Source organism: Lepidochelys kempii, chromosome 3 (assembly GCF_965140285.1).
Source record: "Lepidochelys kempii isolate rLepKem1 chromosome 3, rLepKem1.hap1, whole genome shotgun sequence".
Lineage (NCBI taxonomy): Eukaryota > Metazoa > Chordata > Testudines > Cheloniidae > Lepidochelys > Lepidochelys kempii.
In genome coordinates this window covers 65,052,757-65,080,286 of record NC_136382.1, presented here as the reverse complement: position 1 = coordinate 65,080,286, position 27,530 = coordinate 65,052,757, and the positions used below count along the sequence as shown (strand labels likewise).

The window sequence follows — 27,530 nt, the reverse complement described above, 5'->3', positions numbered from 1 at the left end:
GGGAGTGCTTGTGTTGTGCACAGCACTGGGCACGCTGTTGGCACTTTTTTATGTTCTCTATCCAGCTTTCCCCTATCTGTAAATATACTATTGGGAATTACCTCAATTTTTCATCCTTACTAACTTTTTAAAAGCAAGATACGTATCTGAATATGCATTGTGGGGTTTTTTGTTTGCTATTTTTGCTAAGCCATTACTAGAATTGTCTTTTATTCTTGCTTCCAGAATAAATCTTCATTTGACGAGTTAAGACGATAGCTTATTAAACATACCACATAGCAGTGAACTTCATTTATAGTTAAGGGTCTGTGTGAAATGAAATATTTTTGCCATTTTAACACTTTAGAACCTCAGACTGATATTGGTGTTTAGACTGAGTTTCTCTTTCTCTGGGTTTACATCTGTGCAGATTGAAAAGTTTTGTTAGCTAATCCTGGTGCTTTCTGTTTACGTGCACTAGTATGCTGACTCCATGAAGCTTAGGCACTTCTCTGGAAACTGTGCTTTTATCTCTCCTATGTTGGAGCAAGGCAACCGTGGTTAAATGTTTTATATTACTGTTGGGGAATAAAAAACAACCTTTATTGATAAGAAAATTGTCATTAATAGGAAATGTTTTAAAAATATCTCATGTTCTGTTCTTAAATTTAAGTTCATAGTGTTTCCATGCTATTTCATGGCCCTCTTAGTACCCCCTAATACAATTTCTGCTACTCCAATAAGTGGGATATACAGTAGGATTCTTGCTTCTGCTAGACCAATGTGGCTCAATCCTCTCTGTCACTCCTCCTGCGACAGCAGAGCCTGATGTCATAAGCCACATTTTCAGTACAGGGATGGGGGAGAATGTATGGTGGTTAAATTACAACAATGTTGTTGAAATGCAGCTTTGTGTAAATTCTCACTCTTTCAATAACTCTGTCTTCTAACCCCCGCCAGTACTGTAAAAACAATAAGACTGAAACAGTTATTTTGGGTGTATATTTTACTTTGTCAGTATTTATATTAATGTCTGACTTGCACAGGTTTTTATCATTTTAGACAATTTTTAGCATTTTAAATACATTTAAATCTATTTTAATAATTATTAACAACGTTTACTTAAGGGATTGTATCTGTCTCTGTCTCTATACAGTACACCTCTACCCTGATATAACGTGGTCCTTGGGAGCCAAAGAATCTTACTGCGTTATATCGAACTTGCTTTGGCCTCGAGCATTTCTGGTATTAATAGTCACTTCCCGCCCTCTGACCCCTCAGAACCCCCGACCCATCCAACCTCCCCTGCTGACTTCCCTCACCCCTATCCACACCCCCGCCCCCTGACAAGCCCCCCGGGACTCCAACGCCCCGTCCCCTGACTGTCCTGCCCCCAGAACCTCCGAAACGTCCAACCCCCCTGCTCCCTGTCTCCTGACCGCCCCCCCCCGAGACCCTTTGCCCCTTATCCAACCCTTCGGCCCTGGCCCGGCACCCTTAACACGCCGCTCAGAGCAGCGTGTCGGAGGCAGGCATGCTGACACGCTGATCTGCTAGAGCGTGCAGCCCCGCTGCCCAGAGTGCTGCTTTACTGCGTTATATCTGAATTTGTGTTATATCGGGTTGCGTTATATTGGGGTAGAGGTGTACTACCAAAGTCTTGATCAATTGAATTTGGAGCCTCTTAAGAGTTCTTCAGAAGGGGTTTTGGGTTCTGAAATGTTCTCCACACAGTATGGTTTGCCAAAGCCTGGATTTGTCTACCTGCTGGGCTTGATCACAAAATCCATTTCTTTTCTTGAGTATTTGGGGAAGAGGTGGGCTAAACAGCTGTGGAGGAAGTGGGATAAAGTATTAGTGAATATGATAGCACAAGGAATATTGTGGTGGGTATAATATAATATAAGGACAGTCAAATTAGCAATAACGTGGAAGACCTTTTTTTTTTTTTTAATTGCTACAAAATATTGTTTGAAAATAAGCACTTAGAGTTCTGTGTATATTCTGGAAAAAGTCAAACAGAAAATTAAAATAAATGTATTTATAATCTCTGAGGTGACTGGCATCAAGAATATGCTTAGAGATACCATGTGTAATTAATAGCTGACTTTTAGTAATTTTTATAAAAATAGTTTTCTTCTTAAAAAATAGGAAACAGGAATGGGATTGAGTGTCTGAATCCTTCCCTTTTATCTCTCCCCCCCCACCCCCCAAAAACAAAACAAAAAATCAAACCCACCCTACAACTAGGTACAAGAGCCTTTACAAACAGGCTTGTTCAGTTTCTGAACAGTCAGTTGATGCAGGAGGAGCTGGTTTGGCACCTGCCAATAACTAGTTATGGATATATGGAGGCTGTGTTCATGTGATGTGGCAACTAATATCACAGCCTTGCCACAGTCAAAGTAAAATTGAGTTTATACAGTGTAATCTGTCCTGCTAATGAACTTCCAGTTTAGTGTGGTAAGCAAGATAAATGCAGCTGTTGTTGTGTGATTGTAATGGCTAACCATATTTAATTATCTTTCTATGGTCTGTGATTGTGTAGACCAGAAATCCATTACCTTTTTTCAAAGCTTCATTTTTGTGATAATGTGACAAAAAATGACAAGTACCTTTTGATTCGTTTCTGCCTAATAATTGTGAAGATGAGTAACGTAGAAAAATTAAATTTTAATTGGCTTTTCAGCAATATTTATAGGAGAGAATGGGGAAGAGTTCTCAAAATCAAATGACAAATTATGGAATCTCAAATAACTAACATAAATGGGGGGTTTGTATTTTGTTGTAGGATATATGCTGGATCCTAATGGAGAGAAGTGTGTAACTGCTCCTCGCCAAGTCTCTGCTTTGCATCATAAGGACATCATTTTGTCCTTAGTCGCTGCAAGTGATGGCGCTACAGTATGTGTTACTGAAAGAGGGGATATTTACTTGCTCACAGACTATCAGTGCAAGAAGATGGCTTCCAAGTATGTATTTTTTCCTTTACAGGGAAGTACAATACTAAGTTAGTTTCACTGTTCTTTTTCTTTTTTCAAACTATTTTGGAAGAGATTTGGAGGGGGGATATTCGTGTTCAAGAAGTAATATATACCGGGTCACTTTTACAGTTGCTTCTTCCTGGACTTCTTGAGTTTGGCTTGATCTAATTGTTTGTTTAGTGGAGGCATTGAAGGCTGGGCTTGTTTCTTTACTAAATAGATTTATTTTGTATTTGGGAGTGTGTAAAATAGCCATATGCTAATAGCTGAGTTAAAATACAACTGTTAAAAAGGCTTCTAGAAATTAGAGTATGTATAATTGGATACTTTTAGAGTAGCAGCCGTGTTAGTCTGTATCCGCAAAAAGAAAAGGAGTACTTGTGGAGTACGTTTATTTGAACATAAGCTTTCGTGAGCTACAGCTCACTTCATTGTCCAATGAAGTGAGCTGTAGCTCACGAAAGCTTATGCTCAAATAAATTTGTTAGTCTCTAAGGTGCCACAAGTACTCCTTTTCTTCTTGCGGATACTTTTAATTACTGAATATTTAAATGAAACAAATCTGTGAGGGTTGCAGATGCAGGAAAATCAGATGCGGGGGAAAACATTAAGAGAAGCTTCCTTTTGTTCTAGCCAAATGGTTACTCTTAATTTTCTCTTCCAGCAGCTGTCATTTTTGAATCCTCAGTCTTATGTCTCAATTTGATGATGATGGAGAAACTTCCATACTTATATGTAAACCCTTTTAAAATCCCTTCTAATTTAGAACGGGGAGAAGAAAGTAGTTTAAAAATTTGTCAGGGTTTATTTACTTTAAATCAATTTAAAATAAGTGATTTTTAGTTATTTTCCTATAGAAAGGTTAATTCTCATTTGGTTGGTATAACCATTAAAAATGTAGATTTTCAACCAAATGTAGCCTTTAAATTATAAATTGGGTACTTGTGCTAACCAGGAAGTTTTCACTATATCTATACATATTTATTTAAGCAATTCTATAGCTTTAACATAGATTTATTCAGATTGCATTTAAAACTGATTTAATAAACAACAGATTTTTATAAACTTACTTTCCTATGTACTTGGCACATTAAAGGTCAAATAAAACTCTTAAAATATTGTTTGTGTGTATATAATTTGAATTCCAATGTCCGTCTAAATTTAGCTTGGCACAAATCCAAGTTAAAAAAAGATCTAGTAAAGAAATGTCATAAAGTGTAAAATTAACAAAGGAGGTATTAACTGTAGTTACTGTAGTTGATGGATTTTTTCTGGTCACCATGGGCCAGATTTGTGAAGTTTCTTTGCCTTAAAATGCACCTAAATCAATGGGAGTTACCTGTTAGATACCATTGGGATTTTCATCAGCACCTAAGAACCTTCAAAACCTGACCCATGGTGACTAGAAACAAAGAAAGTTAGGAGCCTAACTGGTTTAGGTGCATTTGAAAATCCTGTATTTTAAGGTGCCTCAAAACCTTGGAAAATCTGGATGGAATTGTTCAAGTTCTTAGAATTAGTGAATCTGATCCTCCACCATGTGGCTTTTATTAATATAGTGGAAGAACAAAACAAACTTTCCTGCTTTTTAAACTCTCAATTGGTTTCTCAACTTTAAACTATTGAAAATGAAGAAAATGTGATCTCTGCACCTGCTAGCTGAACTGAAACCAAAAGTAACTAAGGAATAAGCTTTTCTGCCCAACAAAATGAAAGACATTTGAAGAAATACATACTAGCATTCATTATGTTGTAAAAACTGAAAATAATATATAGATACTTAATGCAGTACATGATATTGTGACACATACATAAAGTTAACCTCAAAAGTTAAAGATGTTTTCCCCTGATTTTTTTGTATATAAGTAAAGCAACATCTTGAGGAGGACTTATTCATGCACAATATTTTTTTATTTACTTAAATGATTTTAATAAAATAAAATTTTAAATTATGAAAATTAAAACACTTCTTTTAAATTGAAATACTTTTCTTTTAAAAAATAATCTAATTTTTTTTTAAATCAATTTTATCCACCCAGAAACTTGATGAATTCTGTAAGGATGAAGTATGGATTTTTAAATAAATTTTATTAATGGGCCATGGGTATGAACTTTTGAAGCTCGAGGAAAATGGATCTTTCAATGTATAAAGTTTTATGTGTTGCATTCTAGTGTTTTCAGGAGTCTGTGTGAAAACTATAAGTAAGGCTACGTTTTAGTCACGGGTATTTTTAGTAAAAGTCGTGGACAAGTCACGAGTAGTAAACAAAAATTCATGGCCCGTGACCTGTTCAGGACTTTTACTAACTAAAACTTGGGCCAGGGTTGCTCTGGCGTGCTGGTGAGGGTGGGGGGAGCAGTGGCATACAGCCCAGGACCCCTGCTGCGGGGTTTGTGTGGGCAGTGCTGCATGGCCTGGGACCCATGCTGGGGTGGGGCGGCAGTGTGCGGCCCGGGACTCCCGCTGGTGCTGTGGGAGGGTTGGCGGGTCTGGCAGTCTCCCTACCTGGCTCCAACGGCATGTCCCTGCATCTCCTAGGGGGAGAGCAGCAGTCGGGGGGCTCCTCTGCTGCTCCCACCACATGCACCAGCTCCGCAGCTCCCATTGGACAGGAACCACAGCCAATGGGAGCTGTGGGGGACGGCATGTGTGGGTGCAGGTAGCGCACGGAGCCCCCTGGCCCTTCCACCTAGGAGCTGCAGAGACATGCCGGTCGGAGCCGGGGAGGCTTCCCCTCTCCCTGAGGTAAGTGTCGCCCCCTCACTCCTGCACTACAACCCCCTGCCCTAGCCCTGAGCTCCCTCACGCACATCCAAACTGCTGCTGCTAGCCCAGTTTAGTCATCATGTAGAACCTTTGCGTGCCAGTTTGCCTACTGGAGAAGGGTAGGGGGAGTCTTTTTTACTTCCTTCTGTCTGGGTGAGGTTGGTCATATGCATCAGTTTGTGCTGAGAAAACACACCAAAAAGGAAAGATGAATTGGTAACTAATTTTGTTGTTCTCATGTTGTGCTATGTGGTGGGTTGTTTTTTTTTCAACAGAAGTAACTTTTTTTATTATTATTATTATTTTTATTTAAAGTGTAATATGCCATAGCTGTACAAGGCAGCTGTAATTCTATCCTGGGGTCTTGAGCTTGAGGTTCATTTTAATCTTTTTTGACTTGTCCATCAGTTCTTTACCATAGGAGGGTATTCTCTCTGTGGAGATGAAGATAACCTATTTTGAAGAATGGATGGACATGAGACAACTACTGTATGTCTCAAGCCATGAGAATATTTTGTTTCTAAGGACTGGTAAATATACCACGAGGGAAAATTAATCACAATAACAATAAACTATGTATGTTACATTAGCTGCTTTTTAAAGTGATTCTCTAAATGTAAAATCTCAATTATATGTAAAAGAAATATTAATGTTATCTTTGCTTTTGTGTTCATTCAGACAGCTGAACCTAAAAAAGGTTCTTGTTAATGGGGGATATTTGGAATACAAGATGGATCCTCAACATCTCAAAGAAAATGGGGGTCGAAAGACTTGCATTCTTGCCCTGGATGAAGCTGGACGAGTAAGTTGTCTGCCTAATGTATTAATTCTTTTGAAACAAGAAGTATATTGAAAGGGCTAGGTAAATTGAGAACAGAACCACGGGGGCTCCCAAGTGTATTTTAACTTCTCTGAGTAGAATTCTCTTTTTGGTATGGGAGAAGGATGGCATCTGAATTCTGAGTGGGTGTCATCTGGCTGAAAAATTCATCAAAGTTAACCCAAAGAACAGTTATCTAAGAACTCCTCTGCCCTGGTTTGTAGTTTCTTTGCAAGCTGTCTTCTCCACTCCTGCCATCCCTTCAATTTCATCACAGAACTGTCTGCTTGTTCCACATCACTTTCATTCTGCTGACAGCAATGTGAGCAAGACATTGGAAAAAGAACCTGATGACCTGGGTATGGTACTGAGAGAATTAATGGTTACTTAAGTGTGGGCCACTGGTTTTTAGGTCCTTAGTTTTTTTTTGTTCTGTGTTCATTGTTTGCCACAAGTGCATGATGTTACACTTAATATTGGTCAGATGTTGGTCTAAATTGCCATGTTAAGAGAGGCCAATATCCTTATCTGAAAATGTCCATCCCTCTTGTACACAGCTGCCAGTGTTCCTCTAAGATACGGTTGATACTCTCACATGAACCACTGCAACAGTGTACAACAGGCTAGAACCTCTGTTTGTGTCTCTTCTGTTTCCGAGTGTGACTACAGCCCACTCTCAAACCATTACCTTAGAGATACAATGTACAGTATGTCTGACCACACTTAAAAGTTTATGTGCCATACCCAATGAATGGCTTAGTATATATGTTTAATTGCGGACAATTGTACCTTCTGGTTAGTATGACAATGCAGAAGAATTTACTAAAGCTTTCCATATTACAGCAACTCTTCTTAGAAACCCTGAAAACTCAAAGCATCCTAGAATTAGTTCACTGCAAATTCTAAACTTGCAGCACCATCTAGTGGTGTTTGTAAAATTTTTGTTTAACGAAAATGCTGCAGTGGAAGAGAAATCTAAAATTGTGCCAGCACATAAAGAATAAAGAGGACAGAACTGAACTGGTGTTCCTCTCTGCATTTTTCTGTCTTCACTTTTGCAACATGACTGAGCTCTTTTTATAGGATAAAGCAGATTTTTGATAGGTGCATCTAGTCTTTCAAATTAGATGGTAATATTTTGTCAAGAGGTTTATGTGTGCGCACATGTATGCTGTAAACCATGTGACTCGTAAAGTTACTGTGCCTGTGGGATCACCAGTGTGGCTGCAATAGCTTCTAATTCATAGAGTCGCTGGGCCAATATGAATCAGCATAGCTCTGTTTACTTCAGTGGTGTTTATGTCAATTTACACCAGATTGTTATGCCAATTTTACACAAGTAAAATGGAAACTGGTAGTTTTGTGAGTATCAAGGGTGTCTTAGGCATAAACATCGCAAATGACTGCTTGGAAGAGAGGGGACCCCCTTTTGCTTTTCAGTACTGAATCAACAGTTGGTGGTCTAGCCTTATCTCCCCTCTCCTCATGCAGTACTGAAGGAAAAGGAAACTTGCTGCGCAGTTTCTTCCCTCTATGACGTTACCCAGGGTACAATCTGGACCGATGAACAGCTGTATCCCCTCAGTTCTCCGAGGCTGGGGTGCATTTTACACTGCTTTGCTGTGAGAGCGACCACTTCTGGTCTGCTTGCACACAGCCTCCAGCATGTAAATTACTCCCAGTTATAGTATATTAGTACTGTTACCAGTCACTCTTGAATTACACTGTAGAGGAACACCAGCAAATTCCCAGTCCCAGACTTTCCCCAGAAATGTTCATCTTGTACTGCCCAGCTCTGCTGGACAATACAAGTTCATATGAAGTCTGTCATTTTATGAATAAAAAATGATATGCACAAATCTTGTTATCTCAAATGGAGTTTCCCAAACACTTCAATCCAATCATACTGGTTCAGATAAAACAATAAAACAAATTTATTAACTTCAGAAAGATAGATTTTTAAGTGATTATTAGTAATGAGGCATAAAAGTCATTATTGGTTACAAGAAAATAAAAGTAAAATGCAACTAATGCCTAACTTAACAAGTTAAGTGAATTCAGAACATAGATCTCTTTCAATACATGTTTCAGCAGGCTTACTGATGTGAATTTCTTGCAGTCAGGATCCCTCCCCCAATCTAATGTCGCTTAATTTTTCTTCAGGTGTTGTCGATGCCATAGGTAGCAAGAAAAGGAGAGAGAATTTAGGGCATCTAATCTCCCTTCTTATAGTTCTTTCTCTTCTTTTGAGAAACATTTCCACCTGAGGTTCAGGTGATAGAAAGTCTTTGTAGACGGGAACCCCAAGCTGCTTTTTTTGTCAAGATGCAAATTTTTTTTCCACCCACACACCCTCTTTTCTGCCAAACAATGGCCACTTAACCATGAGATGGTTCATTTGATTTTGTTGACACCTGGCTGAGGTTTTGTTGAGTCTTTTGTCTCTGGGATTTGTGACTGCTCCCCGGACTTGTAATATGTCTTAATACTAACGTTCAGAGGAATCTTATAACTTTACGTACAATGGGGCCACACACATTTTACCAGGACAATAATGATCAGCAAAATGAGTTTTTGAATTATACCTCACAAGCCATACTTTGTACAGAATTTATCATAGTCTTGTAAAAGAGGTGAACATAGGGGTACAGACTGTCACACCCACCCCTTTCCCCCACCTGCAGTTCTGTAAATCTGTCCTGCCTTAAATATGTTCCATGGGTGATCTTTGATCATAACCAAATCTCTGATTCTGCTTTGTAATCTTGGCCTGTGTAAAACAAAGCGTTTGTGGGGCCACTGAATGTTCAAAGTGCTGAAGAGGCACTCAAGGAAGAGAAGGTTGTGGAGAAGTGAAATGAATTCTTTGCATTAACCTTCACTGCACTGAATGTGAGGGAAATTCCCACACCTGAGCCATTTTTTTTTTTTGAATTGACAGATCTGAGGAACTGTCTCAGATTGAGGTGTCAATAGAGGAGGTTTTGGAACAAATTGATAAATATAACAGTAATAAGTAATAGGGACCAGATGGAATTCACCCAAGAGTTCTGAAGGAACTCAAATATGAAATAGCAGAACTATTAACTGCAGTATGAAACCTGTCACTTAAATTGGCCTCTGTACCAGATGAATGGATGTGAATGCTGACTTTTATAAAAGGCTCCTGGCAATTACTCACTTCAGTACCAGGCAGATTGGTTACAACTATAGTAAAGAACAGAATTATCAGACACATAGATGAACTCAATATGGTTAGGAAGAGTCAACATGGCTTTTTGTAAACAGAATCATGCATCAGCAGTCTATTAGAATTCTTTGAGGCAGTCTACAAGCATGTGGACAAGAGTGATCCAGTTGATATAGTGTACTTGGACTTTCAGAAAGCTTTTGGCAAGGTCCCATGCCAAAGGCTCTTAAGCAAAGTAAGCAGTCATAGAATAAGAGGGAAGGGCCTCTCGTGGATCAGTAACTGGTTAAAAGGGTCATTTTTCACAAAGGAGAGAGAGAAATAGTGGGGTTCCCCAAGGGTCTGTACTGATACCTGTGCTGTTCAACATATTCATAAATGATCTCGAAAAGGGGGTGAACAGTGAAGTGGCAAAATTTGCAGATGATACAAAATTGCTCAAAATAGACCAAATTGGCTGACTGTGAACAGTTACAAAGGGATCTCACAAACGTGGGTGACTGGGCAACAAAATAGCAGATGAATTTCATGTTGATAAATGCAAATTATTGTACATTGGAAAACATAATCCCAACTTTACATAAAAAACGTTGGGTAGCTGTTCCCACTGAAGAAAGAGATCTTGGAGTCACTGTGGATAGTTCTCTGAAAACATCCACTTGATGTGCACTGGCAGTCAGGAAAGCTAGCAGAATGTTAGGAACAATTAGGAAGGGGATAGATAAGACAGAAAATAGCAAAATGCCACTGTATAAATCCATGGGACACCCACACCTTTAATGCAGCTTGCTGTTCTACTTGCCCTATCTCAAAAAAGATATATTAGAGTGGGGGGGAAAAAGGACAACAAAAATGATTAGGCGTGTGGAACAGCTTCCAGATGAGGAGAGATTAAAAAGACTGGGACAGGTCAGTTTTGAAAAGAGACGACCAAGGGTAGATACGATAGAGATCTATAAAATCATGAATGGTGTGGAGGAGGTGACAAGGAAGTGTTGTTTATCCCTTCACATAACACAGGAACCAGAGGTCACCTAGTGAAATTAATAGGTAGAAAGTTTAACAAAAATGTAAGGAAGTACTTCTTCACTTAACGCACAGTCAATCTGTGGAACTCGTTACTAGGGGCTATTGTGAAGGTGAAAACTCTAATGGAGTTCAAAAAAGAATTAGATAAGTTCATAGAGGGTAGTCCATCAGTGCTATTAGCCAAGATAGTCAGGGACGTTATCCCATGCTCTGGGTGTCTGTAAGCCTCTGACTGCCAGAAGCAGGAATTAGATGACGGGATGGATCGCTCAATAATTGCCCTGTTCTGTTCATTCCCTCTGGAGCATCTGGCACTGGCTACTGTTGGAAGACAGAATATTGGCCTAGAAGGCCGTTGACTGTTCTGAGTCATATCATTCTTATGTTTTTATCTTCTTAAAGTTTAAAAAAGCATTGAGGTTTTTTTGGTGGTGTTAGTCTGATAGTTAAAGACAGGCATATTGTGTTCTTGAAATGTGTTAGACTATCTTTGTTCTTGTAAAAAAATAGATATATTTTGAATGTTGCCTGGTGTTAGAAGCAAAGGAACTAGAAGACAAATGTACTTAAATAACTAAGAGGTGGAATCTACTTGTCATTTGGTAGGCATTGCCCTCATTAAAGACTGGTATGCTTCTGGTTCTCCTTGAACAAGATATTTCATTTGGGTTCTATTGAAGTGCAAGAAGAAAGAGGGAAAGTACAACTGGAATCCTAATTGCTTCATAATCTAGCTACTTCATAGTAATTACTTCAGTTTTCTGCTGCTTTATTCTAAAAATGCAGATAGCAACAGTAGACTCCTACGTTTTTAGAATGGTACTTGCAACTAAACATTGTAGGTATGAACATCAAAACAAGGAAAGTTATCTAGTAGAAAGTGTTTAAGCCTTTTTTTTTTTTAATAGGCATGTAACTTTTGATATCTGAGCATCTTCCTTTACTGCTCACAGTGAAATAAATCATTCATTGCAAATAAACTTGCATTGTTAACAATTCATAATCTTCCCTCTGTTCCTCAATAATTTTGAGGTAACATGTGCTTCCAGTTTAATAAAGCTGTAGTGCACATCACTGACTTGCTTTTTTCTGTAGGTTTCTAAATTCTCTTTAACCCCTCCACCTCACCATTAATATTTTAGGTGTTTTGCTGGAAGTCATCCAACAGTCCTATGAAGCAGTGTCGATGGGTCTATGGCCGCCAAGTCTTCATGTCTGACGTTGCTTTAAATAGGAATGAAATAATGTTTGTCACGCAGGATGGTGACGCCTTTACAGGAAAGTGGGTAGAAGGAGGGAAAAAAACTTCCGAAAAGAAAGGTTAGTTCATGCTTTTAAGGTGTTTTTGAAAGTACATGACTACGTTTTATAACCGATTTCTAATTCAATAAATATCTTTACATTCCCTCTCTCTCCTCTCGCACCCAACATTTGTAATTTTTTTCAGGTTTTGTATTGGGAGAGGGAATTTTCCCTTATACAATCTGCCTGATTTATTGGTAGTATGTGATGGGCTATCTCTACTTCCTCCATGACTGACAGATAGATAAAAGAAATAGGAGAGAGTTGGCACTGTTCAGCTAGTTTAGTGTTTTTGCTATTGTTTTTTGTTTGCCCCACCATGTTCAGTTTAACTTGTCTTTCTCAGTTTACAGTGAGCTTCTGGTGCACAATCTGTATCCTGAATAACTCATGGTGAAAAGGGTCATAAGTGTCCAATGCTTATGTGAATGTTAGTGATCCTGAAATGTACTGGATGTACAGCATTGGGTCCTCCTGTCAGTAAAGAATTGATACAAGTGAAAAGAGTATGTGCTTCTTCACATTGCCCTGCTAGGGTAACTTTATCTTGTTTCATGGACACTGCTTATATAGATCAGCATGTAGTTCAGTTTCCAGAAGAATTCAATCCTTGTATTCTTAGCTGAATCTGCTGACTAAGGGTCCCAGCAGTAGGAAGTTGTTTTTTGTAATTGCAAACACCTGTTCCATAGGAATTGATTGAAAAAATCAGCTCTATTCACATGGACCAACTGAAAGTCCACAGATGGTACCTGCTTTGTTACCACCAAGCTGGATGGGTTTGGATTTTTATGGCCTACAGATGAATGCCATATCACATTTCCATGACCTTCATTTCCAATTTACTATTTCAGTTTTAAGCCTCCAATCTTGCATTCCTTCATTGCAAGGTGTTTCCTTCCCTCCTCAAAACACTGAGTTAACCCATCAGGTTTCCTTTTTTGCTTTTCTACTTTCCAAGAAGGTCACATGTCATGGTAATTCTTCCTCCTCATCTCTGTTCTTCTAGCTCTGTAAAGTGTCAGAACAAGGGAATCTGTTTAATTTGGACCTTCCACATAGCAACGTATGGTGCACTGGTCTTACTTACTGCTGGTCTGGTCTTAACAGTTCCATAATGCACTAAAATATCTTTATTCTTGAAAGACGTTGAACCAAAGGCCTTTGTAGTTTGGGTTCACTCTCCCTGGCCTTGTGCTGGACTGGTGACCCTATAAAGGTAGAAAGATTTTGGCTAGGCAGAAAGATTTTCATTTTGTTTGTTGCGTATTAATAGCGTTCTTGCATTCTGCCTAAGACTACAGTTTAAGAAGCACATAATTTTAATATCTTTTTAAGCAGAAATGGAATGAAATATTTTAGTAATATTTCCCAATGTTCATTATTCAGAATTCACTTGCCACAAATTTATAATTAATAAAATAATTTCTTTTAAGTTTTCCAAACTGAAGATATACCATGAAAATACTAAAGGGACATTTTGTGTACTATATCTTACTAGTGTTGTAACTGAAGTACAATAGAAAAAGCAGAGTATGCTTCATTTAATCCATAGCAATGCCATCTTGGGTGTGATATCTCACAAAATGAGGAGGGTTGGGTTGGATGAGTACTCATTGGGTGGGAGATCTCCCAAGTCCAGGGATCAGAATCTAGGTAGGCTTATCTCTTTAGGCATGCCATTCCTGATTGCAGTCAACGCTATTTGGGCCAAAGTCTTCAGTCTGATCTCTGTAACTCTGTTGACCTCAACTCAGTAGACTCACACCAGTAATTAATTTTGTCCTTTGTTTTATCAGTTAAATCTTAGTTTGACCCTTCCATGTTTTTTTAACAGAGGTTGTATCAAGTCTTCAGAATTCCTCATATGATGTGTCTTGTCACTATGATACAAACAGTGTATTTGAAAGAATTCGACTTGAGAAGCTTGCTTTTGTCCACAGAGCTGTTAGTGTTACCACAGATCCTAATGGATGTAACTTTGCTGTTTTACAGTCAGATCCTAAAACAAGGTATATTTCAGATATCTATGGCTGTAACTTCAATTACTGAAAGTACTGAGGGGGTTGTGGGTGTAAAGCATTTTTCTGTTCCATTAAGTCTTGTTTTGTCTTCATTTTCAATTAAAATTTCTACTTTACAGAGGACCATTTTTGGTTACTCCAGAGATCATAGTAAATATGGTCATTTTGGCTTAGCACTTACTTGTAGACAACTATGTAGAGGTTGTTTAAGGAAAAAGCCATTAATTAGGGAATGTCTACACTAGAAACTTTGCAGTGTAGACACATACTACAGCGACAGAAAGGTTCTTTCGTTGCTGTAGTGAATCCACTAGTCTTGAGATGGCAGTAACGAGGTTGACAAAATAATTCTTTCATTGGGCTAGCCACAGTGTACACGGTGCTTAGGTCAGTTTAACTGTGTTTTAGAGGTGTGATTTTTTTTTCCACACCCCTAAGCGATATAGATAGACCTAGCTAAGTTTTGGGTGTAGACCAGCCCTTAGTTTATCCAAAGGCAAAATGTTCAAGCCAAACACTTATAATCAAGTCCCCTTTAAAACTTACCTTCTAATGTACTTTTAACTCTCCATTCCATAAAGTGTCATAGAAATCCTTCTTAACATGCAGGTTCCTTGTTTCTCAGAGATGCCCTGTAATATAAGAAACTGAAAGACAGAAGTAGATCTGTTTTTTAAATTAAACAAAAACTTAAATCTTTGAAATAAAGTTGGAGTAAATGAAACATTGAAAGATGTACTGCTCCTTGCACTCTCTTTTTAGATTTTAGAATATCTAGCATATTGTTTAACGTGAATTTTTGTTTTGGACTTCAGTATGCAGCGTGTCAAAGATTCTTACATTTCTGAATTACTTCAAGCACTTCCTTGCAATAAAATGACATGGGTAGCATGCAAAGTACTAATACTGCTGATAACTTTATAAATATTAAGCCATACATTTTTGTATGAAGAGAAAAATGTTATCTTTATTTGGTGCTTTAGAAAAATGTCGCAGGATTATTTTAATATATATTTATATATGGAGTATTGTGTAATATCTAGCTTTTATATTGCACTTTTAATCAGTTTAGGAATTTTCTTTATATTAAAGAATACAGTATGAAACTTTGAATAGTAATGTAGAATAGTAAAAAATTGAGGTTCTTCATTTTAAAATAAAACCCTCATGATAGAATTTAAAATTCAACCAAATAAAAAATAACTGTTTGTCTTTATAGCCTATATGAAATTCCAAGTGTGTCATCATCAAGTTTTGTTGAGGATTTTGGCAAATTGTTAGGGGAAACAGATGAAATGGACAACATCCATGATGTGACTTTTCAGATCGGCACTAGGATGATCCCTGCGCACAAGTACATCTTGGCCATGCGTTCTGACTTCTTCAGGAAGCTGTTCATTTCAGATGACAATCGACTAGATTCTCCAGATGTCTATCGTAAAGATGAAGATGCTGTAGGATGTGATCTCTTTATGATAGAGAAGGTTCATCAAGATTTGTTTACATACCTTCTGCAGTTCATATACATGGACACTTGTGATCTTTTGACTCACGGTTACAAACCAAGAATGTTGTATAAGGAAAAAACAGAAGAATATCAAGATACCTTAATTTCTAACCTTAATAAAATGAGTTTCAGTGGAGATGTTAATGGAAAGCCTGCATTTGAAGTTTACAGAAGTAATCAAGTGCATGTAGTAAATCAAAGAGAGAAGAACAAACCCAAGTCTTCTAAAAAAGGCAAAGTTGTTGGTGAAGAAGTCAACCCCATAAAAATGTTGCAAGGTGCTGCAAAGAAATTTGGTCTCAGTAATTTAAGCATAAGGTGTGTTACAATTTTTTTTCTTTGGCAGCATCCACTTTAGTTGGTGCTTGCTTTTTGTCCCTTTCTGACCATATATAAGCTTGTCTAAAAATGGAAAGGTTTTAACTACCAATGTAGTTTGGGCAGACATGACTCCCAGTTTGACCCCCAGCAACTGAGGGTTCTATGAAAAAAGAGAATTATGAGATAGCTCTTCAGCTAAAGCAATGTGTTACCAACTGAGCCACTAGGCCTTCTCTGGTGCAGGAAGTGCTGTGTTTCAGCACTAGTCTCATCTTAATCCTATCCTGGGAATCTTCTACAAGATTCTACTCTGTTTTGAGATGTGGGGACCTCCTGTGTTTGAGTTTAGATGCAAATAATGTAGCTTTCCAGATTACTCCTTGCCTCAGACTGACCGTATGTTTCGTCCTTTGTGTGATACATATAAAGTCATGGCTCTTATCTGTGGTTGATGTTGATCTTTGTATGGATGATGCTGCAGACTTTGCATTAAACAGTATGAAACAAAGAACTGGAACCCTGTTAACTGATGCCTTGTGTTTCTGATAATATTACAAGACGAAACCAGTGGAGTTGAGATTAAACATCTCTGCTGTTGTACAAATTTCTGCATGATACTATTTTTCTGTCTTGTGTGTCTCTGTACCATCATCAAAAGGACTGAGGACAGTAAACCCTTGTAAACCAATTTCCCCCACTCTGCATTTTAACATACTGCTTTGTTGTTCAGCTTTCTCAGCCATTGTGTGGTGGTCATAAAAAGGAAGCAGTTACCACAGCTGGGTGCACATAAAAGAACAGCCAGGACAGAGCCCAGTAATTTTAAAAGCAAAAATGTCCCTCAGCCTTCTAATAAAGCCACCATATGTGTTCACCCAATTTACAAATTAACCCTCATAGCATATCTCTAACACTATACATCTCTCGACACTCAAGATAATCCATACCGCCTCAAAGTATGGCCCAGAAGCAGCAAACACCATGCGGATGGCTAAGCCTACCTGTATAGCCCACCTGTCAGTTGGACCAGGATACATAAATAGGAGTAATAAAGTGGTAGAGAGAAGCCTAGCAATCTGTTTTTATATCCGTTTCATATCTATGCTGAAGGATCAGTCTGTTTCTTAATAGACTTCCTAGGTTTCTGTGAAGTGCATTTGTTGTCCTTTCATTTGTGGTCACAATGTTAAGTGGTACTAAATTTCAAACCTATTTTTCTTTATCATTATAACTATCAGTAATGTATAATAATTGATGTTTGTAATATTTGTGCCTGCAGATTGGATGGAGTTAAACTAGAAAATGGAAAAATTAATGTTGTCAACAGGAAAAATGGAACCAAACCAAAGTTAAACCCCCAAAAATGGTAAGTTTTAAAATCTAGCGACGTCAAGTCTCTGCGTGTATCTGACCTTATTTTTTAGTACCTTTCACTTCATTTTGAATTAAGTAGACACTAAGCAGATGCAGCCAAAATTTTGTAACCTGAAATTTTTTGTAAAGTGTTATTACTTGTCAGGGGTGTATGTGTGTATTTCACAGTTAATGGTCATTGGAGAGCGATTCTTTGTATTTACCACACTTTTGTAATTTGAGATACTGGATTAGTACTCAGAACCAGATCTCAATGATTGTGTTTGTCTGTTGTGTATTCACATTTTCCATGGCTTCATTTATATTATAGAATAGTAACATCAGAAGAAAACTTGACTTTTCCAGTCTGACATGCTCTGTCTGTTGCAGGGCTACATGTTGTTGTTCCTACTAAAGCCATATAGATTTTGACTTCTTCAATTAGAAATTTACAGGGTTGCTTAATGAGAAGAATCTCTGAAATATTTTCCCATAAGGGGAAATTACCTGAATTTTTACCCTACTGCTATTTATATCTGAATTACTTGGTCCTGTTTCAATGCTTACAGTGGTACTAAAGCTTAATTCTTTAACTTACATTGGAATAGGCTATATTTAGGGCAAATTTAACGGCAGTGAAAAACATCTCATAGACCATGAAATAAGCCCTTCCCCATGAAATCTGATCTTCCCCATGCTGTTGAGGTGCCCCAGCCCAGGGGCTCCTAAATGCAAGTCCCAGCCAGGTTAGGGAGGGACAAGACTTGTCCTTCCCCTGCGCGGCTGCTCTTTGGGGGTGGGGGAAGGATAAGACCCACCTCTGAGTGCCTTCCCCGCTGCAGGAAGCTCTGGGGCTGGGCAGCAGCCTTGGAGGTTCCTGCAGACAGAGGAGGCTTGGTGAGATGGCTTTGATTTCCCCCATGCTGCTGGCAATGCCCCAACCAGGGGCTCCTAGCTGAGAATCCTGGCTGGGCTGCGGGGGCCAGGACTTGTCCTTCCCCTGCACAGATGCTTTTGGGGAGGACATCAGACTCACCTCTGTGTACCTTCCCCTGCTGCAGGAAGCTCTGGGACTGGGCAGAAGCTCCAGAGTTTCCTGCAGCCGGAGGAGGCTTCCGGCAGTGGAGGTGGGTCCAATCTCCCCTGTGCTGTGGGGGCCCCAGCAAGGGGTTGCTAGTCCCAACCGGCTGGGAGGGACAGGACTTTCTCTTGCCCTGCAGGCCTGCTGTTGGGTACCTCTCCCAGGTGCAAGTAGCTCTGCCCCCCTCACCCTCCACTTGCTTCCTTTCCCTATCGTTTTGCAGCTGTGGGGAGAGGGGTAATTGTACAGAGAACTGCCCTCCCCATCCTTCCAGATGCAATTGTTAGCTTGTTTCAATAAAAATAAAAAGAAAGATGAAGAACTGAGAATTTTTTGATTGACACTTTACAGCAGTGAATCACACTCGGCTCAACTCACTGATCGATAGATACGAACATTGGGGCAGTTTTGAAGCATAGTAATCTCAATTGGCATCCTACCGGAAGACAAGTGAAATTACAAGTGTAAAATGAGTGTCCAAAGTAAATCAAAAACCTCTAAAATCATTAATACAGTGGATCAAGTGAAAGAATTTTGGCTTCCAAATTCTACATGCTGATGGTGACAAACTACTTTGTACAGACTGCAATGTTTTGTTGGATCATACACGTAAGGCAACAGTTCAGCGCCACTTAGACTTGGAAACTCATCAAGGCAGAAAGAGGGCTGCGCATAGTGCATTGCTGGTAAACGAAAAGTTAAAAAAACAATTTCATCTTTTCTTTTTAAAGAAAAAAGAAAATGACAGAGAGCTCTGAGATCTGTCATTTAGCTAGAATGAAACTTGTGGATGTGTTTGCAAATGCTAATATCCCACTGGAAAAACGTGATCGCCCAAAATGCCAGTTGCTTACCAACTGCGAATAAGTTACAACAGGACTACCTTCCTAAGGTTTTTGCTACACATTTTGAGGAAGCGAAGTATCAAATTAACGCATGTGAGTCTTTTGCAGTTATTTCGGATGAGTCCACAGTTGAGCAAAACAACTACGTACTGCATGTTCTGTTTGATTTTATTTCTGACAAGGCCAAAGATGTACAGACAGAAAAGCTAACAGTGCTTGCCAGCTGCGTTTACTTCGATGCTGTTAACTATGGTAGAGTTTTTCAAGCGATAATTAAAACCATTTCAAAATATGGTGTGAACTTTGTCAAAGTATCTGCTTTCATAAGCGAAAATGCAACTTACATGATGAAATCTTTCAAATCTGTTCACCAAAGTCTAATGCCAAATGTTGTCCATAGTACATGTAATGCACATATAATTTGTCTTGTCAGGGAGCTGTGGAGATGTGAGTTAGGGAAAGTTGATAACTGGTCAGCTACATTAAAATATCTTTAAATGCTGCCCTAGCCACAAACTGTGATACAAGGCAGCACGTTGCACCAATGACTGAAATCAGGGGGGAAAAATGGAACTTCCCCCAGAGCCAATAATTACTTGTTGAAATTTCTGATTTGAGGCTGTACAATACCATGCAGCTCACCTGATGTACTATTTGGAGTTCATCTCAGAAGAGCTCACACTGACACCAAAAATGCAGGTTCTAAACAATGCTCAGCTGAATGAGGAAGTTCAGTTCATTGCCAAGAATGCCACAGGACTGATAGACTTAATCACTTGGTTGGAATCTTGACATGTCACAATCCTCCAAGCATACAACAAAGTAATGGATGTCCTGTTCTGGGCTGAAGCACAATCAAATGAAAATCACTCTGACAATGCTGAGTTAAATGCCAGTGCTCAGCAGGTGTTTTCTTGCATGGCAAAGAAGCTCAAACAATTCTATTGCTATGGGAAAGAGTCAAGCAATGCAGCAAAAACTGCTCAAAAGTTTCAACAACATTCAGCAGGGTTCCTAAAAGTTGTGTGTATTTTTGACCCTGCACAAATGCACCTGTTGATGGTGGATTTACCTGGCCTAATGCAGTTACTGGCTTTGACAAGAATTGTGGGCTGGAGATTCCTTCTTACAAAAATATCACAAAAGACGCGGACTGTAGTTTGCCTGTGCTACAGTTTTGAAACTCAGTGGAAAGCAGAATCCCCCATCTTGCAAGGCTAGCTCGGAACTGGCTGACAATTCCAACAAACTCCACGGATGCAGAGAGAGCTGTGTCTGAACACGAACAGGTGTTTTCAGACAGGGAATGAGGGAAGACACAGTTGCTGGATGCTCCATGTTGACGTTCAGTTAATAACATTAGGAACCAGAACTTTTTTTTTCGCTTGCTTTTGTTAACTTAAGGCAGTGGCTCTCCAGTATGAGGCTACCAATGGAGATCACTACCCTACAAAACCATATCAGATGCCCATATCTACCAAGCAGAGAGTTGAGCTCTGAGTGTTGTTTTGCTGCTGTAAAATGTCCATCAATAAATTCTGTCAAATTCACATGACCTTTATTTTATTGAAACAAGCTAATAATTGCATCTGGAAGGGGGGCAGCAGGGCTCACCCTGTACAGTGACTCCTCCACCTGCAGCTGCAGAGCAATGGGGGCAGGAAGTGTGTGTGTGTGTGCGGGGGGAGAGTGTGCAGAGCTTTCTGCAGCCAGGAGATGTACTCAAGAGCAGAAGAGGCGGCAGTCCTGTCCCTCCCTAGCCTGACCGGGACTAGCAGCTAGGTGTCTGTAGGAAGTTCCAGAGCTCCTGCCCAGCTCAAACCTTCCTGCAGCAGGGAGAGGTCCCTGGAGTTGGGTCTGGACTCCCCTTGAGAGGGCCCATGTAGGGGAAGAGGAAGTCCTCTCCCTCCCCAACCTGGTCAGGACTGGCAGCTAGGAGCCCCTTGCTGGGCCACTCCTGGCACCACAGGGGAGATCAGACCCACCTTCTGCATCTGCAGGAAGCTTGGCTGCTCCTGCCTTCAGAGCACAGTCTTGAGAAGCAATAACTGGAAGATAGAATTGGTTTTGGAGGAAATCCTCTTCACTAGTTAGCTTGCTTTTTGACTAGCTTGGCTTATGGTGGGTTGTTTTTTTTTTTTTAAATCCTTTTAAGACTGCTGAGAAGTCTTGTTTGGTATGTTTACCATCATAAAGGTAAATGTATTGTGTTTCTAGTTAAATATTTGTACGTTCCTTCCCCTCTTTGAGAGGACAAGAAGCCTAATCCTGTCAAAGCTGGTTTCAAGCACAAAAGAGAAATGAACTGTTTATAGTTTATATTTGCTAATAATTTCAGATTATAACTGTTCTAAATGTCTTGTAGTTCGGACCTCTGTGATGTGACCATGAAATCTATAGATGGAAAGGAATTCCCTTGTCACAAATGTGTACTCTGTGCAAGACTTGGTATGTATGTAATATCTGTAGATTCTTTTGTTCACAATAACTTGCTTCTCATATTATGTCTCAAAATGAGCTTGTTTTTTTTTTTTCTTTACAGACTACTTTCATAGGATGTTAAGCAGTTCTTGGATTGAGGTAAGCTTGCCAGTTAAAAATATGTGTGCCGTGTTAGTTGTTTCACATTAATGTAAGTGAATGAAGATTTTCCTGTTTCTCAAATGAGATTTTGCCATTAACTGGAATGTAAATTAAAATACAGTTTGTGTAAAACTTGTAGGAAAATGGGAAATTTTAGCAGAGAAACTAATTTTGAACCGTTCAGAAACTGTATTAAATAAAAAAAATTAAGCATAAATGTTATGAGACATGGTAATTTTATGTAAAAGCAGACTTTGAGTTAGTAAGTATATTGCTATCTTAGAAATTTCTACTGCAAATAATCTGTAGTATTATAACTCCCCCTCCCCCCAGTGAGTTTGAATTGCTAATATCCTTGGAGGTGTATTAAGCTTCCTTTCTGCAGTAGGTCTTAATAAATGACATGTAGATAATATTAGTCTTCAAGTAGTGTCCCTATGAGTGCTCCACTTCAGGTGCGCTCACGCACCATGTGTCTTTAATCAGAGATTTTTGATAGTAGTGCCTGTTTGGGCTGCATTTCCTCATGCCCTGCTCTGAGATTACTTATGACTATGCAAGCGAACCGCCCTCAGTTCCTTCTCACCTGTCTTGGCCTGAGACGTAGGGTTAATGTGCCTTACTTTCAAAGTCTCTTAGCCTAGTTTCCCTTCTTTATTTTATTATTTTTCTTTAGTTATTTTATTTTAACTTTTGTATTTTGGGATTCAGGGGGATTTTCTCTCTATCTCTTTCCTCTTTGGGCAAGGGGTGCCTTCCCCTGCTAGATGCCATTGCCCCAGGGTATGCCAGGCTCGCTTCAAGCAGTGCGTCTCTTGCTGGGAGTCCTTCCTGGTCAGTGACCGGCATTCCCATTTTATCCACTACTTGGGAGAGTCTCATATCCTGCAAAAGTGTTCCATCTGCTGTACTTTTTTAAGTACTGAGCAAGAAAAAATCTGGAGCTGAAACTGAGGTTCTTAATGATGGAGTGTTCCTTTCAACTAGCCTCATGTCCAGGCCAGGAGACACCCTTCTCGTACCTCCTGCTCCCCAACCCAAACATCAGTCACTGAATGAACACAGTGCCCTGTCAATTTCAGCACATTCACCTTTGTTTACCTGAGGTAAATTCATGAAGAAAACCCATAGAAAATGGAGTCATTGTCCCCAGAAAGAGTCCATCTCAAAAAGACCTCAGTCCCTGTGAAGACTGCTGAGGAGTCCTTGTGTCCCACCCTGGGTATGGCTGAGGCTGCAAACATTCTTGGTACCAATCCTGTGCCTGGGGCTCTGGGCTCAGCAGAGAAAAAGGACAACAAGCATGCCTTGTATTGAGACCTTTGGTGCTGCACAAGCAGAGCACTGCATCATGGGAGCATTCAACCACTAAGAGAACTATACACACAATTCCTGTACTGTCTACATCTAAGTTGACCACTAAGATGGCCTTGGTACCCGGAAGATGTCATGTCCCATATGGTCTCAGCGCCCCCCAAGTCATCCTCATAAGCATCGACTACTCTGATCAGAATAGACTTGCCAAAGCAGCATATAGCATCGGTATTGACAACTGAATAGGGTCCCATCCTTCAAACCCATCCAGTATTGCAGGAGTTCAGATTCTTGAGAGACCTACTTGTTTTGGAGGAACTGGAGTTTCCCGAGTAATTCCTTGTAATCACCTTTGATTTTTAAATGATCAGTTTTTGAAATTGTACTCTTCTTATCCCTTTTTCCTTTAGTCATCCTGTTGTGCAGCTCTGGAAATGCCAATCCATTCTGACATACTGCAGGTTATCCTGGATTACATCTATACAGATGAAGCTCCTGCAATAAAAGGTGCTGACAATATATTTGTTTCTGGAAATTGTAGAGTTGGGGGCATGAACAGCTGACAGCGAGTTTTTAAAAGGAATAAATTTCAGCTTGATCTCTTTCAAATAATTCTGCTATTTTCATTTTAATAAACAAGGAAAAGACACCTGAAGGGAGCAGAAAGTTTGGATATTATGCACTACAGTGTGAACTCTTTCAAATTAGAGACATTTGAGTGTTATGGGGAAGTGGTACTGTAAGTACCACAATTAGATTACCTTTTTTACTAAAAAGATATTGTATTGCCTTTTGAATCATATATGTTATTTGGTAAACCCCTACCAATATGATATCATTTTATACTTTGGAGTCAGTTGTAGTTTTACTGCAAGTGTTGTCTCCCGCCCCGACCTTCGTTTTGCTGAAGACACCATGATCAGCTGCTTTTTCCACAAGCACTTCTATGTTTTCTCTATGTTGCCCCTTTTATATATAAGAAAAACTCCTTCTCTACAAGATTTGCAAAGCCACTACCATCTTGTCCTATTTTAAATCCCACTTCATAAGCTACCTATGCCATGACACCTACAAAGCACAGTGGAGCAAACTGGCCTTTGTTGAAACTTTTCTGAAGCATTTTTCACGTAACCAGTCATCTTTCTCATGCAACTTTTCTTCATTTCCAGACTCTCAAAATGTGGAATTTATTTGTAATGTTCTGGTGGTAGCAGACCAACTTCTTGTATCTCGACTGAAAGAAATGTGTGAAGTAGCCATTACTGAAAAACGTGAGTGTTTTACTATGTTTCTTAATGAAATGGCTGCATTTTTTCATTTTGTTAAAATAAATCCAGTTGTTTAGAAGGTAAGTGTTTAAGCTTTTTTGTGAGTTGCAGTGTGACGCTGCTTAACTCTGGCTGTGGCTATGGGAATGAAGGCGCGAATCTCCAGTTCATGTCATAGTTCTCTCTTGCCTAGACATCTGTGGTCACCCCCCTTCAGACTGCCCAACATTCTAGAAATAAAATAATCTTCTTGGCCTGCAACTTCAATCATGTCACTTCACTTCAAGTATCTTTACCAGTTCTGGGTCTCTTACCTCATCAAATTCAAACTCCTTGTCCTCACTTTTTTAAGGCACTACACAATTTTTTTCATGTTTCTACCTAATTCCCATCTCATGTCCTTCCCTAACTCTTTTTTTGTTGCTCTTTTTGTGCTTTCATACTTCTCTTGACAATGTCTTTTTGGGTGGAAATGCCTCCCTCTTCTAGCACACCAATCATCCTCACTCTCCTTCATCTCTCTTCTCAGAATCTACTTGGCTTTCCTTGGTGACTTCCATTCCTGCCTTCTCTCACTACATCTTTTTCAGCTATAGAAAAATATTGGAGCTTAAGCTTTGTTCACAATATAAATTTATTCATGTTACTGTTGTTTTAACCTCTGTTTCTCACTCTCTTTGTTTGCTCCATTTTCAAAGCTGATCTGTGCTTAGATTGTAGGCTTTTCATAGCTGTGACTATCTTTTGTATTTCTGTAAAGAATCAGTCAAATTCACGCTACATAAGTATTTAATAATAATAGTGTTGCCTTGGGTGGAGTCAGGGCCACTTAAGCATTAGTGCTCCTGTCTAATGAAACAGGAAAAGGGTTTATTTTTATTCATTTTTCATAACCTGATCTCTTCTCCCCTCCCCCTCCAATTCATACTGTATATCTTGATGTAATAAGTGATTACAGAACAAAATTGCAGTATGTTCTCTAGTTAAGTCTGTGATGTTTCTTCTTTCCAGTCACTTTAAAGAATGCTACTGAGCTGCTGGAGTTTTCAGCAACATACAGTGCTGAACAGTTAAAACTGTCCTGCTTGCAGTTCATAGGACTAAATATGGCAGCCTTGCTTGAAGCGAGGTAAGAGTGGATGTAGGTGTTACAGTATGCTTTGAACCATAAAAGTGAAATACTGCAAAAGGGTGGAACTGTTGGAAGAATCATCAGGAAATGTTACCAGTGATAGTTGAGAATGTAACCAAAAATCCTCCGCTGCAGTGGTATACATTTGTGCTGAAACTCTGTGCCCTATCTTGCAAGTTATGTATCTGTTTCACCTGTACTACAACACATAATAAAGTGTTACTTCCGTAATCCTGAGGCAAAAAGAGCCTGTTCCAAAGCCCACTGAGTTAAGTCAGTAGGAATCTTTCCACTGATGTGGGCTTTGAATCAGTCCTAAGAATGGAGACCTGCAAGGTAGCTCTGGAAGACATTTCAAAATGGTTATAAATAGGGCTAGGTGAAATTTTTTCAGACAAAAATTTCAGTTTTTATTTATTCATGAACAACCCCAAATTTATCATTGTTTTCACCTGAGGTTTTTTTTTTCAGGATCAGCATCAGAAAACTGTTTGTCCTTCCATCGCCCTCTATAACTTTAGCCGAGGAGCTAGGGGCACTTGCCTGGGATGTGGGAAACACAGGTTTGAATCCCTACTCTGGAGCAGGGACTTGAATCCCTCCTCTGAATCAAGCAGAGAAGATTTGAATCCACATCTACTACCTCCCAGGAGAGTGCCTTAATCACCAGGCTATCGAATCATTCTCACTCTGTCCCTCTATTTGGCCCAATTAATATTTGAGTTTTTATACGAAGTGGAACACCTTTAAAAGCAGAGATTGAGAGCAACCTACCCGAGAATAGCCTAGCACCTGGCAAGGAGAGATGTGTGTTTAAATTCCTGTTTCAGAGTAGGGATTCAAACCTGAGTTGCCCACATCCCAGGCGAGTGCCCTGAGCTTTGGGCTACGTATTATAAGGGAGAGGGGGAGGAACATGCGTAGTTTCTTGAAGCTGGACCAAAACAAACTTTTTTCCAATTTGCTGACACAGGCCAAACATTTTTGGAACAGACTGTTTTCTGTGATTTTTTTTTTTTTTTTTTTTTTCCAATTTGCTGGTCGAACTAAAAATCCAGTTTGCTCAGCTCTAGCCATGAGCATCATGTTGGTATTTTTTACATACATGATTGCTGTTGCAGTTTCAGTGTAAACAATTTCTCTTTAAAATAATTGCTGTGTTCACACATGGTAGGTATATAATATGTTACAGGCAAGTAAATGGGATTAAAGCAAAGACCTCAATTTTTATTACCTGCAACAGTAATTTTACTTAAAGGGTTAATCTGCACCATATCCCAGACAAACTCTTTATGTAGCAAATTGATTAAAAAACTAAACAAAAACTTGCTTGTTAGAAGCTATGCAATGCCTTGGATTGTTAGACTGTATTGTAAAGGAGCCAAACAAGTAGGCAAAAGGTAGATGAGAAAGTAATTTAAGATTTGATGATCTAGCTAAAGTAGGATGTTAGTGCCCATCACCATAATATCTAATGCTATCACCTGTACATATGTGTACCCCTAAACTGTAATTATTTTAATCCTATTGAACAAATATCTTGCAGTTTGAATCAAATGACTTAAAGTATGGTAAATGAGACCGAGGCTATAACTATCTATCTTGTTTTAGGACTCTAGATGTCTTAAGTGATGAAGTTTTGAGGGACCTTTCTGTGTCTTACAGAAAAATGGTAAGCTATACCTAGGTCAGTGAAAATTGACTACTTTAAAAATGAACATTGAGTTAAGCTGATAAATGTGTGTCAGATGCTCATCAGGTGGGCAGTGGTCCTTTCAAAACATTAATCCAGAAATAAATTTAATCTATATTTTTTTTAAATTTTTCTTTACTTTGGAAATTTTCTGATAGTTACACATTTATTACCACTGCAACATGCATAATTCTGTGTTCCATTAAGACTATCAGTCATATGCATTTAATGGTATTAATGGCACCACAAAACATATGTTCTAAATTGGCTTTAGTAAACAAACGAGTGTCGGGTAATTCTATGCAGAGGAAGAATTTGTGGTGTGGGGGAAGAGGTAA

The 27,530-nt window shown here is 39.1% G+C and overlaps 1 protein-coding gene across 5 annotated transcripts in view; it reads left to right on the top strand.

The window, feature by feature from the left end:
- The window catches only part of IBTK (inhibitor of Bruton tyrosine kinase), a 97,300-nt gene that overhangs the window by 22,723 nt on the left and 47,047 nt on the right, over nt 1–27,530 (top strand). For 4 of the 5 annotated variants that reach the window (XM_073336541.2, XM_073336540.2, XM_073336538.2 and 1 more), the window contains 12 exons: nt 2,771–2,951; nt 6,409–6,532; nt 11,912–12,089; nt 13,909–14,083; nt 15,315–15,920; nt 17,203–17,289; nt 21,568–21,650; nt 21,745–21,782; nt 23,510–23,606; nt 24,269–24,370; nt 25,379–25,496; nt 27,111–27,171. In XM_073336541.2, the coding sequence (XP_073192642.1) occupies nt 2,771–2,951; nt 6,409–6,532; nt 11,912–12,089; nt 13,909–14,083; nt 15,315–15,920; nt 17,203–17,289; nt 21,568–21,650; nt 21,745–21,782; nt 23,510–23,606; nt 24,269–24,370; nt 25,379–25,496; nt 27,111–27,171 (1,850 nt within the window). The remainder of the gene's footprint in view (nt 1–2,770; nt 2,952–6,408; nt 6,533–11,911; nt 12,090–13,908; nt 14,084–15,314; nt 15,921–17,202; nt 17,290–21,567; nt 21,651–21,744; nt 21,783–23,509; nt 23,607–24,268; nt 24,371–25,378; nt 25,497–27,110; nt 27,172–27,530) is intronic. The other variant, XM_073336543.2, reaches the window with a different exon arrangement.